Source organism: Salvia splendens, chromosome 3 (assembly GCF_004379255.2).
Source record: "Salvia splendens isolate huo1 chromosome 3, SspV2, whole genome shotgun sequence".
Lineage (NCBI taxonomy): Eukaryota > Viridiplantae > Streptophyta > Magnoliopsida > Lamiales > Lamiaceae > Salvia > Salvia splendens.
Window position 1 is genome coordinate 32,049,493 of NC_056034.1, and position 17,082 is coordinate 32,066,574.

Genomic DNA, 17,082 nt, shown 5'->3' on the forward strand with positions numbered 1-17,082 from the left:
GGGGAGTAACCAGGCTAGAATTCGACTTACTTCTTTTTGTTTGTTCTTCACGCTTGAGGACAAACATGTGGTATGTGTGAGCAGTTTGATAAGTCGTATTCTAGGCCTTGGTTACTAGTCAGTATGATGTGCATAATTGATTATATCTGCAAAACAGTTGCTCAAAGTGTGCAGGTTGAGTGTTCTAGCCAGTAGGCAAAGCTTCGGATACTTCAGGCGAAAAGAGCATCGGGATGTTGTTATCCTGACCCGTATGCATGCCAAAAAGGCTCGAGATAGAGAAGAAGGATAGCTGGGAAGATCAGCCACAAGCAAGGGGGCAAAAGAGTCATTTCATGTTCGAAGTCTACCCTAAAAATCAAGGGAGGCCTCCCTATAAAAGGAATCCACTTGGAGAGAAGATGGGAATTAGTTAGTTAACTCCTACGCTTAGTTAGCAATTTCTCTTCGGTAGATCCCTCCTTCAGCATTATCCTTCGTAATTCTCGTTCCTCGCCACAGCCATGGTCACTTGAAGATCATCAGTTCGCCGGAGTTCCATTCTCTCGTTCCAGTCAGCACGATCGTAGTTAGCAGTTCCATTGCCCGGAGTGGGAAAAACAATCTTTATTTGCTTTCTAGTTAATCTTGTTTGTTTTCTCTACGTTGGATCTTTCGCATTTCCAGTATTTTGCTTATTTTGAAGTCTTGGTTGTGATCCAAACGTTTTCTAAATGCTATGAAGTTGTTTTCCAGCATCGGTTCATGTTTGTTTTCGTTTATTTCTGCCTAGATAGCTTAGATCTAGCTGTTACGGTAATTTCCAGTGTGGAATCGCATGTTTTAACTTCTGTAGTTAATCTCTCTGAGTTTGCAAGTCTAGATAGCTGTTAGATTTTAGATCTGAATTAGTTAAGTGTGAAAACCCAGTTTACGTGATTTCTGCCACCCTGCATGTTGACCAGTAAGCATAATTGCAGTTTCAGTGTTCGATCATTTGATTCGAAGTTTTAATTGTAGATCTGAGCTGTGAAGTTTGTTAATTTGTGTTTCTCATTCATGAAATCTGAGATTGTTGATCTGAGTTTATTCATGTTGAAGAAGATAACATCTACATCCAAGTTTGAGACCACTTTTACTTTTTAGTTACTTTTACTTTTGTCCTTTACTTTTCTACCTTTTCAGCTGGTACCCTACAGATCTGTCAGTCTAGTCACCTAACTACCTCTTTTCCTCTGATATTCTGTTTAACCTTTTATAGTAAACTAGTACTTTCCATATACTTCCTGAAAACCATGTTCCCCACTTTCCACGTACACAACCGCCTGTCCAACACCTTTCCCACCTCCTAGTCAGTAGAGTACCACCTTAAATTCCAGTCTAGATAAGTCTCAACCCAAAGCGTGGTAGCTAACCAAACCTTTCCAGAATATCACCACAATTCCCAAAACGCATTCATCTCTGTGGATTCGACCCCTACCTTCACTATACTACCCAGTAGAAGAGGGTTGAGGAATTATTGATACCGGGTTCAGGTTTAGCAGGGACTTCCATACTGATCAGTAGGATTCACCCTTTGCTTGAAACGACACCTGCACAAACCTGCTCTTTCACTGTGGTATAAATTACCACCCAGGCAAAGCCAATGTGTTAGCAGATGCCTTGAGCAGAAAGACTACGCCTCAAGTGGCTACTTTCCTCACATAAGAAAGAGGAAGAGCTTATCCGGGAATTCGCCAAGATGCGATTGGAGATAGTAAAAGCCCCGGAGACAGTGGACAACAAGATTTCCACCTTGGTCATAGAACCAGATTTAAGAGCCAGAATCATTGACGCCCTGAGATACGATGAAGCCCTAGAAAAGGTTCGTCTCAGAGTGAGGACCGGAAAGGGAGATGGTTACCGCGAAGAGGCGGATAATTCTCTCGCTTTCAAAAGGAGATTATGCGTACCCAACGAGGAGGCACTTAGGAACGATATCATGAGTGAAGCTCATGAGACACCCTACACTGCCCATCCTGGAAGTACGAAGATGTATCAGGACTTGAAGAAGCAATTTTGGTGGGATGGCATGAAGAGAAGCATAGCATCGTTTGTAGAGAGATGTCTGGCTTGCCAGCAAGTGAAGGCTTTGCATCAACGACCCTATGGGAAGTTGCAGCCTCTCGAGATTCCAGAATGGAAATGGGATTATATAGCAATGGATTTTGTGACAGGATTGCCAAAATCACAGCGAGGAAACACTGCCATCTGGGTGATTATAGATCGCCTCACCAAAAGTGCTCACTTCATACCAATTCGTATCACATACGGATCGGACAAGTTGGCACAAATTTATGTGCAAGAGATCGTGCGCCTGCATGGCGTACCAGTAACGATCACCTCAGATCGGGATTCAAAATTTACTTCTAGATTTTGGATGAGCCTACAGCGAGAGTTAGGCACTCGGTTGAATTTCAGCACAGCATTCCATCCACAGACGGACGGACAGTCCGAAAGGACGATTCAGACATTGGAAGATATGTTAAGAGCCGTGGTGCTTGACCGTGGGGTAAGCTGGGAGACAGTACTTCCACTTATAGAGTTTGCTTACAACAACAGTTACCAGACAACTATTGATATGGCCCCGTATGAGGCACTCTATGGGAAAAAGTTTAGATCACCACTTTACTGGGATGAAGTTGGTGAGAGAAGGATTCTCGGACCGGACTCGGTAGAGGAAATAATAGAAATTGTCCGACAGATCCGAGGAAGAATCAAAGAAGCTCAAGATAGACAGAAGTCCTATGCAGATGCTCGCAGAACGGATTTACAGTTCAAAGCAGGGGACAAGGTCTTTCTGAAAGTATCCCCATCGAAAGGGATAACCAGATTTGGCGTCAAGGGCAAGCTGAAACCACGTTTTATCGAACCTTACGAGATCCTAGAAACAGTCGGCCCTGTGGCGTGCAGATTAGCACTCCCGCCAAGTTTCGGGAATGTTCACAATGTGTTTCATGTATCACAGTTGAGGAAGTATGTATTTGACCCCAAGCACATAGTACACCAAGAAGAAATAGTGTTAGAACCAGATTTGAGCTATGAGGAAAAGCCAGAAGCAATTCTAGACAGAAAAGTTAAAGAGTTGAGGAATAAAAATATTGTAACAGTGAAAGTCCTATGGAAGCATCACGGCCGCGAGGAGGCGACGTGGGAGCTCGAGGACCAGATGAAAGAGAAGTACCCACAACTTTTTGCCTAACCGAGACAAAATTTCGGGACGAAATTTTTGTTAAGGGGGGTAGAATGTAATAGCCGAGACTTAGATTCTCTAGAGTTATGAAATAAAATGCGAGAAATTTTATTAAAGAATGAATAAGCATTTCCATTTCTTGAAAATAAGTACAAGTACAATTTACAGAACCTCAAACTAATAAATTACAATCTTCGGCGATGAGAATAAATGAATCGAGACCCGATGACTAGTAAATAATACATGTGTTGAAAACAAAAGAAAAAGAGAAAAGAACAAAGGAGAGTTCAAAGTGAACTGCTACAACCGAGCAATCCTAGAGAACTTCCTCGGCCCTCGCGACGGGCTGGGAGATTAGGGGATGAACCACGTGGAGCCCGCTTCTCAGTCCTGCCCAAGATACAGCTCCTATAGAAAAATAGACATAGGAGAGATGGAGTGGCAGCTTTCACTAAAAAGGAAAAGGGAGATATTACCTTTTGGATGTTGGAAAGTTGCTGGAGCTAATGAAGCAATTCCAGCCAGCCTACACCCCATCAATGAGCAGCGCGTACCTCTGTTTTGGTCAAGGAAGTCAGCCACAAAAGCCACCAAGGACCTGGTGCACCTGCAATAAAAGACAACAGCTCATAAGTGAGCCAATACTAGACCCCAGATAAAGCCAATTTTGGTTAAATGTGCAGCAATAGGGCACCAGAATAAAGCACCAAATTCAGTTAACTATCAGAGCATGCCCAGGAGCTGTTGACTCAAATAAATGCACGAGTACACCTCCACATATCACCAAAATTAGTTGGGAAGGAGGCCAAAAAGACTCAGAGTTTATACTCTGCAAAGCTGCAGAGGAGGCAACCATCACACAACCAACCAAAGATCCTTTTTTTCAGCCAAGTACATCAGCCATTGTGCAGCTTTCAGTTACAAGCTGTGCATAAATATGCCAATTTCCCCCTCTGTTCCATCCTCCATCACACAACAAACTACTCACCAAATTGAGCAGCAAGTGGAGGAGGGAGGAAGATCAAGGTTAGCAAAGGGGAACGACTTAGCATTGTGAGGAAAAGGTAACCTCACTCAGTCCCGGCTCATTTTATTTTCCATATCATCATGTAGGGATTCAAGACATGTTAGAATGTTACCACTCAGTTTTGGAACAACATGATAGTCATAGAGTATTATAACATAAAGTATATGCATAGCAACCACTTGAACCCTAATAGAAACGATCTCATGTTTAGTGAACAAATAAGACACCAGTGACCATATCAGCTTGAACCCCTAAGTTTCCTCATTCATGTACACCTATGAACACCAAATCAAGAAATCCACACAAACTTAAAAGATCTAGACAACCTACTGCCGTCTCCCTCGAAGGGCGGATACAATCTGTCAAATTCTCAAACCATGGGATAAGAACAAAATCAACCCTAAAGGAATCAACCAAATAGGCTAAGATAGAAGGCTTAGCTTGAGGGTTGAGGATCCCTGGTTCTGGACGCCGGCAGGGATAGCCGCGAGAAGAATCCTCGGAACGACGAAGGACGAGCTAGGGCAGTCATTGTAAGCGGCCAGCAGCGACGGCGACGCGGGTCTGGGAAGTGGGCCAAGTAGCGTCTGCCCCAGCCGAGAGCGTCGATGACGGAGCTAGGTGCTGAGGATAGGGAGCGCCGGCGGCTGAGAAGGACGGTGGACTGGAGTGGTGACGTTCTGGTGGCCCGACGAAGCCTCAATCGACGAGCTAGGGTTCTTCTAGTTTGAGTATGAATTTTCGGGAAGGAGAAGAACATCCGGCGGCGTGAGAAGGGCGCCGACCGGAGCAGCGACCGACGGGCGACGAATAAGGAGGCGTCGCTGCCTTCCCATCGACGGAAATCCCCTTCTAGTTAGGGTGTGCTTCCATTTTGTTTTTGTTGAGGAAATGAATTGAGAAAGAAAGAAAGGGGAAGAGGGGGCCGATGGATTGGAGTAACAGTTGGGCCTTGCCAATTAAAATAGAAATCGGGCCTCCTCAAAGGAAATAGAATCTGGGCCGATTTCTTAAGAAATAAGAATTTTGGGCCTGAGAATTTAACTATTAGAACCATTAATTTGGTTGAAGCCTTTATCCTGGAGTAATTCAAAGTATAAGAGATTAATTCCTAAGCCACGGAAGAGAAGAATTTTTTTCAGCCGTGTTGAAATAATATTCAATAAAGAATTAAAGCGGATTTTATTAGCCAAGTAAGTATTTCAAAATACTTAAAGAAAATAATCTAGGAAATTTGTTATACCCGAACAGATCGATCAGATTCAGAATAAATTAAATCACCGATTTAATTAAAGATTTAAGACTTCTAATTTAGAAGGCAAGAAGTAAGATAATAAGCACACCCTTAGGCATGCATACATGTAAGATAAATAATTACTTAAAGCCTAATTTCAGTATATTAATTTTTGTAGAGGGACGTCGTCGCATGACGCGTAATCTCAGGATAGGAAAGCGCCCGGTTGCAAGAGTTTAAGCAATTGAGGTGGGCCATCTCTTCCTTCTTTTAAAGCGTGTTTTATGTGAAAACATGATTATTTGAATGAGTTGTCATGCCATGTTTTATTTTATGATTGCCTATCTGTTGGCTATGCCAACCCAGTTAAATCGAATTCGGGTCCCAGTAGGTCAGTAAATCCTACTCGGACTAGTGTACACATACGGACCGTGAGCTAGCGCCAGGTTGGCCGGTCCAGGGGTCGTGAGCTAGCGCCAGGTTGGCCGGCCCAGTGATCGTGGAATGTGGCCACATTTCCGATTCACGCATTGAGATATGGTATATCATCAGAAGTTTAAAAGACTGCAGTCTATTTTCAGAAAGAAATAACAGTTTTAGTGACCGGGACTTATTTTCAGAAAAAACTTGGCTGACAACTAAAAGAAAACAGTTTTCGGCATAAGCCCACTGAGTATATCAAGTACTCAGCCCTGCATATTGTTTTCCTTAATGTGCAGGTTGATCAGTCGAAGCAGAGGAGGTGTTGGGACAGAAGACCAAATAAGTAGGAAGATAGCTGGTGTAGTATGTCTTCATACATATTACATCTGTCTTGGTACTCTTCCGTTGCGCAAATTTAGAACTTTCATTTAGCAAAGACAATTTTTCCATAACTACTCTGATTCAGTATGATTTGTACCCTCAACACATTCCAGAAAATGTTTCCTTTGATTTAAGCATCTTATGATGAGTTGAGAAAGTTTCAGTAAGTTTTAGTCGTGATATAGCTACACTTTCTTTGAATAGGGAGATGTGGTCGTGACAGTTATATCAACAATGATTAAGAAATAACAATCACCGAGACCTCGTCTTTCAGTAAATAGCAAGAAAGACTTATCTCAACTGTTAGATCCTTCAGTGCTATACCACACCAGTGTCGTTTATTTCCTAAGGTAAGGAAACATGCGGACTAACACTGCAACCTTTCACGATAGGTAGCCAAAGCCTATCTAGGTTGTGAAATTCTATTTCTCTTCTACAAAGGGCGACTGCGTCACCTTCTGTGAACGTCGTTCACGACCAGTCTACTATGCAGAAGAATTATACTTATTTGCTTCTTATACATTTAAATGTTTGAGAAACATCTTATAAATGCATAAGCAAACACCAATGCGATAAAATTAATTCTACTCGCCTTGGGTTAAAAGTGGATTGTAGAGTTTATTGTATACAAGCAATTCTATTCGTGCAACATGCTCGAAATATGCTTTTCAGTATACCAATCCTAACAGGCCACTCCTCCCTCTAGCCGCCTTCGCCGCATTTCTCCCTTGCGGCCGACGGCGCCCACAGGAAGACCCCCCGGCATGTCTGTCGGGGTCTCAACCTCCTGCGAGGCAAACTCTTGATGCCCGCTGCCCGAACCGCCTTCACCAGACGAGTATTGGCCACTCGTCGTGTGCTTCGTGGGCTTCGAGGTCGAGCCCGTGCTGGACCGCACACCATAGGCTCACCTTCCTTGTCCTTGACGACCTCCCAAACATTGACATATTTGAATTATTTGCCGGTGTCGACGAAGTAGACCCGCAAAGCCGACCTCAGAATGTCGGCTCCCGTGGCTCTGCTTTGGTAATGAGCCGCTTCATTCTTGTGGATGGCGCAGAATCGTTTGACCTCTCTGTCGACTTGGTCAAAGTGAGCGCGGAGCATCTTATATGTGCGGCGGCGGGACCCCTTCGGCTTAATCTGGTGGTAGGCCTCGGTGACCTTTTCCCAGAAGCACTTCCGGGGTTGTTGATTCCCGACGATGGGATCGTACGAGACGCTGATCCAGGCGTTGTACACCGCCAGCGTTTCTTTGGGGCCGTACGGATGCCGGCCTAGATCCTCCTCCTCCTCCTCCTCCTCGTCCGCCTCCGCCCTGGAGCTTCCACCGCCTCGGCCTCCTCCCCCGCCTAGGCCTTCTTCCGGAGTGGGTTCAACGGAATAATCCTCCCAAATCTGGGATAATCCCTGCGAATACTGCGGGGCGGAGGGACGGACGCATGCATCCACGTCAAAATTGGGTGGTTGGTACCCCCCGGCGTCGACGAACCCTGGGTGCCCGGCGTCGACGAACCGAAACCACCCAATGTGTTGTACATGCTCCCCCAGTCGCCGAACGCGTTGAGATCCCACCCGCCGGAGCCGCCACCACCGGAGTTTCCGTCGGCGAACATTTTGTGATGAGATGTTAGATGAAAATTGGAGAGGAAATGGAGATGATTTGAGAATAATAGATGTGTAGTTGTGTGTGAAATGAGGATGAATTAGGAGTATTTATAGAGTAAAAAAATAAAAAATAAAAAAAAATGGAAAACGGCTATAAACGGTAATATTACCGTTTTTAATTTTTTATTTATTTTTTTTATTTAATTCAAATTTTAAAAAAATGAATTATTGCGTCAGCGTGATGATGCCCATTCGCGGGCCGACGAGTGGGCGTCACACATGGCGCCGGGGCGCGCCACGTCGCCTCGGCGCGTGGCGAGACGTCTCTCCATTCGTCACGCCGTGACGGAACACGGAACGGGCTGGGGACGAGACGGGGCGCCGCAATGCGTCACACCGCCGTCTCGTTCCTTCGTGACGGAATACGGGCCACCCGTGTGACACGTTGCGGGTGGCATAAAGTGATAGTCTTATTTTGAACTGATTGTCTTATTTTAAATTTAACATTTAAAATTTAATATTTTAAAATGATTGAACATTTTAAAATGATTGTCTTATTTGAATGTGATAAAGTGATAAGCAACGCTACAATTAAATTCAAAGTCACACACTGGCAGAGGTAAACCATAAACCATTCCGAAATTTAATAATTTAACTCTATACTACAATATTTCTTTCATTGATAACTAAAACAAAATCTTGTACTATATGTTATGTAGGGAATGGAAAAAGACAAATCATGGAATATTTTGAAGAATGAATTGACGAAGGTATGCTATTTTGATATAAATTCTGCAACAAAACAATATAACAGTTTGTAATTTTGCTACTGTATTACTAATAGCCAAGTAATTCTGCAACAAAACAATATACCGTTTATATCAATATTATTAAAATATTATAATAATATTATTAATTATAATATATAAACTTGAAGTTGACTAAAAATTTAAAGTATAAATCAAATTGAAGAATTTCGTGAAGAATTTTTGAATAATCGTAGAAGGAAATACATACCATTTTTGATTGCTCATGTAGAGGAAATAATGTGAAGAATTTTGAAATATCATTGTAGGACACATTCTTCATTGATATAGTCATCTTTTTTCTTTCCGTTTTTGACAAAGAGAACGTTTTGGAAGATGGAGTTGGTTTGAGGGAAGATACACTAAAGTATTTATTTTGTGTAGTTGTAGTTATTATTGTTTTTATTTATTGATTGGTAGGTGAAAAGTATTTGAATTCTTTGGAGTGTTGTCACTGATTTATTTGTTTTTTTAATACTACCATTGAAGTCAATTTATTATATTCATCAAATGGTATTAATAAAGGATTATATTAAAATGCTATTGTTTGTTTTATATTATTGCGTATTAGATTTTTTTGTTGTGTTACATGTTATTTTTTGAGTTGTTATCATGCTATTGGACATTTTTTAATTATTAATAAAAATAATATATATTCTAAATTAGAATATCTTTTATTTTCTTACAGATATGATTAATTTAATTTTTATGAATTCCATATCATATGAATGTTATTTGATCAACAAATTTATTTGTTTTGATTAGTACAATCCATATTGTAATTGGGACTACTGCAGATAATTTGAGGTTGATACTTTAGTTATCATTCCAATTAATAACCCTAATTCAAGTTTATAATATATTTTGCACATCAGATATTCTTATAATTTTTATCCTTTTTTTTATTTATCTTATTTTTTCCTCTTTTCTGTATTATCAATTTTATCTATTTAACTGAATAAATATTTAATCTTAAATATTGTACCTAAAACAAACTCTTCATACATATCTTGCACAAAATATATGATTAAGTATACATCTATTAATTATAAATACAAGAATAGAAAAGTCATGTATATGGCGGGGTTTCTTGGCATTCAAACATTCGCAATATTCCATTGCATTGTATGAAAGCAATCTCAATACTCAAAACCCACGCAATCACCATTTCGCAGATATCTCTCTCTTCTTTTACCTATACAGTAACGCCTTCCACATTTTGTCTCACCCTGCTTCCATATATTCCTCTACCTTATCAAATTCGATGAATTTTTTATTTGCCTCTGCTTACTTAGCAATTAATCAGAATATCAACTCGTGAGTTTTTTCTTTTGGTTTCACTGTCATGGTTGAATTGTAATCAAGCAAAAAGGATCTTAAAAACCGGATAATTTAACTCAGTAATTGCATATTTCCTGATTTTGATGGAATTTAGTAGGTCAATCATGCTGAAACCGAAGGAATTGCTGAAAGAGGTGTTGATTTCAGGGTCGCCAAACCCTAGCAGTAAGTGTACTGAAAGGGGCCCCAAAGCCTTTCACCCTCCCATTGAAACTCACTGGCAGCTACCGCCCGTAAAAGAGAAACGCCCCCGCGGCATCATGAAGCTTCTCTCGCAGCCGTTCAAGTACCGGTGGAGGAGCCAGAGCCAGAAATGGCTTCTCGAGGGGACTCATAATCCGAAAGACGATAAAATTGTTGATGCATTTCGCGAATTGCTTTTTCTCGAGGGTCATTTATCGGAGAAGCATTTGGATTATCATACTCTTTTAAGGCATGTATTGTGATTTCACTCAGTTTTTTTTTTTTTTGTGAATTTGTGTTGATGTACTACTTGTTACGGTGCAGATTCCTTCGAATGAGAGACTATGATCTGATGAAAGCGAAAGACATGTTTGTGCAATATGTTAAGTGGCGAGAGGAGATGCGGATTGACACAATCTTACAGGTATCCATTTTCTCAACTTTCAAATGTTTCGTGTCTCTTAGATGATGAATTCAAAAAATCTACGCAGGAATTCAGCTTTGAAGAATGTGAAGAAGTGAAGAAATGCTATCCTCACGGATATCATGGAGTCGACAGATGTGGCAGGCCGGTTTATATTGAAAGTATCGGAATGGCTGATCTTGACATGTTTCTACGAGTGACTACTATTGAGAGATTTGTGAAGCATCACATATGTGAACAGGAGAAGACTCTGAGCTGGAGATATCCCGCGTGCTCACTTGCTGCAAAGAAACACATAGCTTCAACCATAAGTATCTTGGATGTAAAGGATGTGGTACGACGTCTCTGGCTGCAATACTAGAACATAAGACAAATTTGATTCTAATCACTTTATCAAGTTGGATTCAACATAGCAATACAGAATTGCATCTCTGAATTTTCCATTTCTTAAGTAAAACTTATATAGAATTGGTGATACAAGAACATGAATTTCTCGAAGCAGTAGTAGACAACATGCTAAATTTATTTGTAATCTATTGAAAACTTTCCTGTATCTTGCTGTTACATTTGATAATTTTACTCAGACTTGCAATTTTGTTTGACAGGGAATGAACCATTTTTCAAAACCTGCTAGGTATCTGTTTATGGAAATTCAAAAAATCGATAGCTGCTATTATCCCGAGGTAAATACATTCACTGTGTAAATACACAAGTGCTATCTCATATCTGATATTGTGTGACCAAATGAAAAGGGATTTACATTGCCTACATTTTGTCAGACATCACCTTTTCAACCATTCTAAAAACTTAACCAAAACATAAATAACTAACAACTATGAGAGAATTGATTGCTATAACAGAATGTTGTAATGATTTGAATGTTTTAGACTAATGTGTACTTGTTAACTAATTCAGCAAAGTTAAGCTTGTTTTAGGCATCTCCAAATTCTATGCAGTAAATACCTTCCACTTATAATGTTTGCAGACATTGCATCTGCTTTTTATTGTAAATGCCGGACCAGGATTTAGGGTACTTTGGAAAGTAATCAAAGCGTTTCTTGATGCCCGCACCTTGGCTAAGATCATAGTAAGCACATGTTGTTCGTTTTCCTAGTTTTCTCTGCTTTCTCCCATATCCACTTCATCCACTATATGCACCAAAATGATCATGGTCAGTAATAAAGAATTTCAATGTAAGTTTTCACAGAATAAATATGCAGGTATTGGGATCAGACTACAAAAGAAGCCTAATTGAAGCTATTGATCCAAGGTACTCTACTCCTCAATGCACTTGGTTTAGGAGGAAATATGCTCCTACAATTAGTTTTGTTGTTTTAAACCATGTCTGATGATCAATAGTAATCTCCCGAGTTTCTTGGGTGGTGACTGCACATGTTGTGACACTGGTGGCTGCCTCTTTAGCGACAAAGGACCTTGGAATGATCCTGAAATCACTGCAACGCTTGAGGTTATTCCCCAACGACTTTCAAAAATTATATTCGCATTGATGCATTTTCGTGTAATGTGGCTTAGATTGTACTTTTTCTGCTAGGCAATGCTTTATACCGAGGAGGGTGAGCAGAGGAATTGTTCGAGTGAAAAGAGTGCGTTTGGTCACAATGTAAGCATCTTTTCCATTTGCTACCTTAACTAGTAGCTCCCTGATGTTCTGCTAAATCTCAACGAGCAATTTGCTGAATCACGCTAAAATATTCTTGCATCTTACTGAAATATCTTCCTTGCAGAGCTAACATTTATAGCTATGAAAAACCGAGGGAAAAATGAGATTAGTATTAGTTCATTGAGGTTCCCATCTGTTCTAATTCTCCTTGTTTTTACTAATTTTTTTCCACAAACAAACATAAAACCAATGCAGCAGAATTCTGAATTCGAAGACTCGTCTCCAACAAATGAGATCGCCAGAGACTCTAGGAAATATGTGGATGGGCATTTCTTTCAGAAGCTCCAGGCTTTTGAGCCTGTGATTGAAGATGCAAAAGAAGTATAGTTTTTTTTTCAATAATTTAAAGTATCAAGTAGTTTTTCAACTGTTATTCAATAAAACTCGAGATAAAATGGAATAACATTTCTTTTTGCAGAAAATCAAGATGCTTGAAACTGCATTGGAAGATGCCAAGTTGGTGAGTGAGCAGAATCAATCAACTTATTTTCTAACTTATTTCTTTTATTCATTAAATCAACTAATTTTTTTTACATTTTCTTGATTGCTGCACCTTTCCAGGTCTTAAAAGGACTTTCACAGCATATGGAAGAGCTGAAGAGATGAATAAACTGCCACAAAAACAGTTATTATTACATCAGTAACTGTAAATAAATGTCAAAACATGTGTTGTTTGGTGAATACACACACATTACTCGGTAATTATCGAGGAGATACGATGCTCGGTAAATGTTACTCGCCAAAGCCTTTCTCTTTTATAGTGATATATACACTCAATTAAATATTACTGAATTTTCACTATGAGATTGATATAATGTGTAAAGTGGACAGTTTTAATTTGATCCAAATTGTTGTTAAAGGAAAAATTAAAAGTATACTAAGTTTGTATATTTGGTACGAAAACAAATGTATAAAATAAGGAAATATCTTCTTCATATATGTTTATTTCTCACATAATACATGGTACGCATAACATTTAATGCATAGGAAATAGAGAGTTTAAGTATGCATTGTACATATAATTATTTAGCTATTTATTATGACAAGTTGTGCATGGAATTATAGAAATGGAATAATATGGTCACTAATTTGTTGGAGTCTAACCAACAGTAGGAACCTTCTCAACTATTCCATTAGAGTCCACAAACACCAAAACTCGATCGCAAAAGATAGCCAGAGGGTACGAATCGTCCGGTGTGATTACAACTGCATCAACCGAAGGGTTTTCCTTTTCGATAGTAGCCACAGCGCTGTCTCCAGTCACCCCCACGAGCTCTGGCCACGAGCTCTTACCAACATCTGCATCAAATTATCAAGTCATTTAGGTCTAAACACCAATTTCATGCAATTACAATATACTAAGATTGTTTTAATAGTACTTCCTCCGTCCCTCTATAGTAGAGACGTTTCATTTTGGCACGGGATTTACGAAATTGTGTTAAAAGTGAATTAAGTGAAGAGAGAATAAAGTAGAAAAAGAAAAAGATAGAGTGATGAAAAGAGAATAAAGTAAGAGACAAGATACAATTTGTTTTTTGCCAAAAAAATGATTCAACTAAGAAAGAAGATATATTTTGTTTTTTTGCCAAAAAAATGACTTAACTGTAGTGAGACAACCCAAAATGAATACTACTCAGCTACATAGGGACAACAAAAGGGACAAAGGGAGTACTTGTTACGTACCTGGACAAAATTCAGACATCTCTCTATCTCTATCTCTTTGTTTGTGATTTTTACAGTATATGGAATGGAGTTGGATGGTTGTGCTTCAGTTATTTATAGGGAAAAAGATGATGATGTTGCTTGTCGTGTGATTTGTAAAGATCTATCAAAGTCTTCTGTTTTGAAAGAATTGTGGAAAAGTAATAGCGGTTGCATGCCATTGAACAGAAATGTCAATGATATTAAGTTGACATTCAAAATTTAATAAATCCAGCTAGATGGATATCATCTTTAACATATAGTATATGGGTAAAATCTTGTAAGGAAATGAAAAATTAAACCATGACGGCCGTAAGATGAATTCTTGTTACAAAATTAAGATTTAGGGTGTCCACATTAGTTGAAAGAAAATTCACACATTACATATGTACGTGCGAAGCATTTATAACAGTTTTCGTGAGATTTATAATTGTTTAATGAATCTATATTATAGTTAGATTTCTAACCTTATACCTAATTAAGAAACAATATTTCCGCCAAACAGATTAGCTTTGTATTTTAAATTAAAAATTAAATTTTATTGTAATCATAATAGATATCTATCCGTCCGCAAATAGAAGTCTCATTATTTTCGGCACGAGTTTTAAGAAATTCTAAGAAAAGTGAGTAAAAAAAGTTTGTGGTATATGAATCTCACTTGCATGTATTAGTTTTAAATGAAATGTGAGAGGAATGGGTTAGTGAAATGTGAGACCTATTGCTATTTATTGTGAAAATGAACCGGAACTCCTATTCCACGAAGGGCTGAAATGGAAAAAAGAAACTTCTATTTGCAAACAAAGGGAGCATTGGATATGAATATCTAAATATAAATGACTTCAAATCTCATACTACCTCCATCTTTAAAAAATAGAAACATTTGAAACAACACGAGTTTTAATGCACAATTGGTACAATAAGAGAGGAGAATTGACAGAGTAAGAGAGAGGGGGAGAAAAATGAGTAAAGTAAGAGAGAGAAAAAGAAAAAGTAGTGGAAATAGAGTTAGAAGATTGTGGGGTCCATTTCCTAAAATAGAAAGTGTAGAAAGTGACTACTTATAAGAGGCAACTCAAAATGGTAATAGTTTCTTTTTTAAGAGACATAGGTAGTAATTAATTTAAATAAAGATTATAGAAAATTACTTAATAATTTCTATTATGGCAAAGACATTATGTCTCTAAATCACTATTCTAAAGATAAATATACACAAATTGAGGTGTAATGAATCGCAAACTACATTTATTCTACAGACTAAAATCAGAACCATTAGATTTCAAGATTTGATGCCAACAGATGAAAACTATACCAGTTTGCTAGCAAAGATGTAACTTAAGTGACAATAGGGATTTTCTAGTACTTACCAAGCCAAGTTGTATTCGGTAATAAATCGAGTAAATTTCTACTAGTTCTGGTGACTAAGCAATTACTAAAATCATTTTAATTTTGCTCGGCATGGGTCATGTTAAAATGCATATAGTATCCAATCTAAAACTAAAACCAATCCTACACTATTAGATCTTAAAATGAGTGGATGAGATTAAAGATCGCGTATTCCAATAAATAGTACTCCCTCCGTCCCATAATAGATGTCACATTTTCCTTTTTAGTTTGTCCCACAAAACATGTCACATTTCATTTTTTGGAAAAAGTTCTCTCTCACATTTATATAAATATATTATTTTTCTTTCCACTTAACACACAAAACAACACATCCTAAAATTCCGTGTCAATCCCCAAGTGTGACATCTACTATGGGACGGAGGGAGTAGATAACAACAAAAGGGTAATACAGTAAATCTGTTATAACATAATAATTTTCACGTTTTTATATATCAACATAGTGTTACAAATATCAACACAATGCAGTGACATGAGAATCTCAACACAAGTACCAAAATATATCAACACGGTTTTATCGATATTGTACATGCATTATAGTCTCTTCCGTCCCACAAGAATATACACTCTTTCATTTTTAGTCTGTTCCACGATAACATGTACTTTCTAATTTTGGAAAGTCTTTTCTCTCTAATGAGGTGAGACTCATTCTCCACTAACAATACTTTACCAATTTTACATTAAAACCCGTGCCGAACCCAAAGTACATATTCTTTGGGGACGGGGGGAGTATTTAGATTGTTTGATGCATTTATTGATATAAAATTTGTTTATCAACATATACAAAAAAATGAAAAATTATAAAATTTCATCATCCGATCATCGTCGGAACATATGCAATTGAGATCTCGTTAAAAAGAGGTTAATTTTAACTATCATGTATAAAAATTGACATTAATATCTTTTAAGTTTATTTAATAATTTTTTTAATTTAAAATATAATTCGCGTGATATTATTTTAACCACTAGATTTCGTAATCTAATGGCTAAAATTTGGTCTTAATTCGTGATGGCTGCCACATAGAGTACATCAATAAATATTTCAATGGTACGAGTATTTAAAAACATTTCCTTACTAAACATTCCATTGAAATATTTCTTCCGAGAAAATTCTTTTTGTGTTCCAAGGTAACAATGCACTTCCATATATGGGGTGCTTTTTTTATTTTCCCAGAAAGTGAGCAACGCGTGACACTTGTGTGTCTTTCAAATTAATAAAAAAAAATGCATGAGATTCATGCTCATGCATCTTTCAATTGAATAGATATAGAATCAAAGAGTTCAACGGTCAAATATGCTCTTTCTCTTGCTGCAAAACTGATATGACACTCTCTCTTTTGTTGCAATATAAGTTCGCTGAATTGCTCGGTAAAGTATTTTGTGCTTGGTGAACACTCGCACATTGCTCGGTAATAATCAAGGAGATACGATGGTAGGTAAATTTTACTCACTAAAGCCATTCTTTTTTGGTGTTATATAAGTTTTCTGAATTTTTAAAATAAAAATTAAAGACGTGGCTGACTAAGTGCATTAAACGACGCCGTTTAATTGAATGAACGTGTTTTCAGATACAAAATCATAACGTTATGTAAATACATGAACTTTCACCAGATTTTTATTTTTTGAAACCATAATTTATTTTTAAATATAGATAAACGAAC

General features: G+C 38.2%; 1 protein-coding gene and 1 long non-coding RNA gene across 4 annotated transcripts; one reads left to right on the plus strand and one right to left on the minus strand.

Moving 5' to 3' along the window:
• The first annotated feature begins 9,826 nt into the window (after positions 1-9,826).
• Positions 9,827-13,129, plus strand: LOC121793803 (phosphatidylinositol/phosphatidylcholine transfer protein SFH11-like). 3 transcript variants are annotated; one of them, XM_042191838.1, is made up of 12 exons: positions 9,827-10,007; positions 10,126-10,464; positions 10,539-10,638; positions 10,706-10,972; positions 11,244-11,321; positions 11,624-11,725; positions 11,859-11,908; positions 11,998-12,106; positions 12,191-12,259; positions 12,518-12,640; positions 12,738-12,779; positions 12,881-13,129. In XM_042191838.1, the coding sequence occupies exons 1-12, from the start codon at positions 9,955-9,957 to the stop codon at positions 12,923-12,925; spliced, it is 1,377 nt and encodes a 458-aa protein (XP_042047772.1). In that variant the 5' UTR covers positions 9,827-9,954; the 3' UTR covers positions 12,926-13,129. The 3 variants fall into 3 exon arrangements, with proteins under 3 accessions (XP_042047772.1, XP_042047770.1, XP_042047771.1); XM_042191836.1 differs by having other exon boundaries at positions 9,828-10,007; positions 12,515-12,640; XM_042191837.1 differs by having other exon boundaries at positions 9,828-10,007; positions 10,129-10,464; positions 12,515-12,640.
• Positions 13,130-13,230: 101 nt separating this feature from the next.
• On the minus strand, positions 13,231-14,056 carry LOC121795289. Its single transcript, XR_006049447.1, has 2 exons — positions 14,003-14,056; positions 13,231-13,618 (listed from the first exon to the last, which is right to left on the minus strand). It is a non-coding gene; the product is annotated as an uncharacterized LOC121795289 (long non-coding RNA).
• Between the last annotated feature and the right edge of the window lie 3,026 nt (positions 14,057-17,082).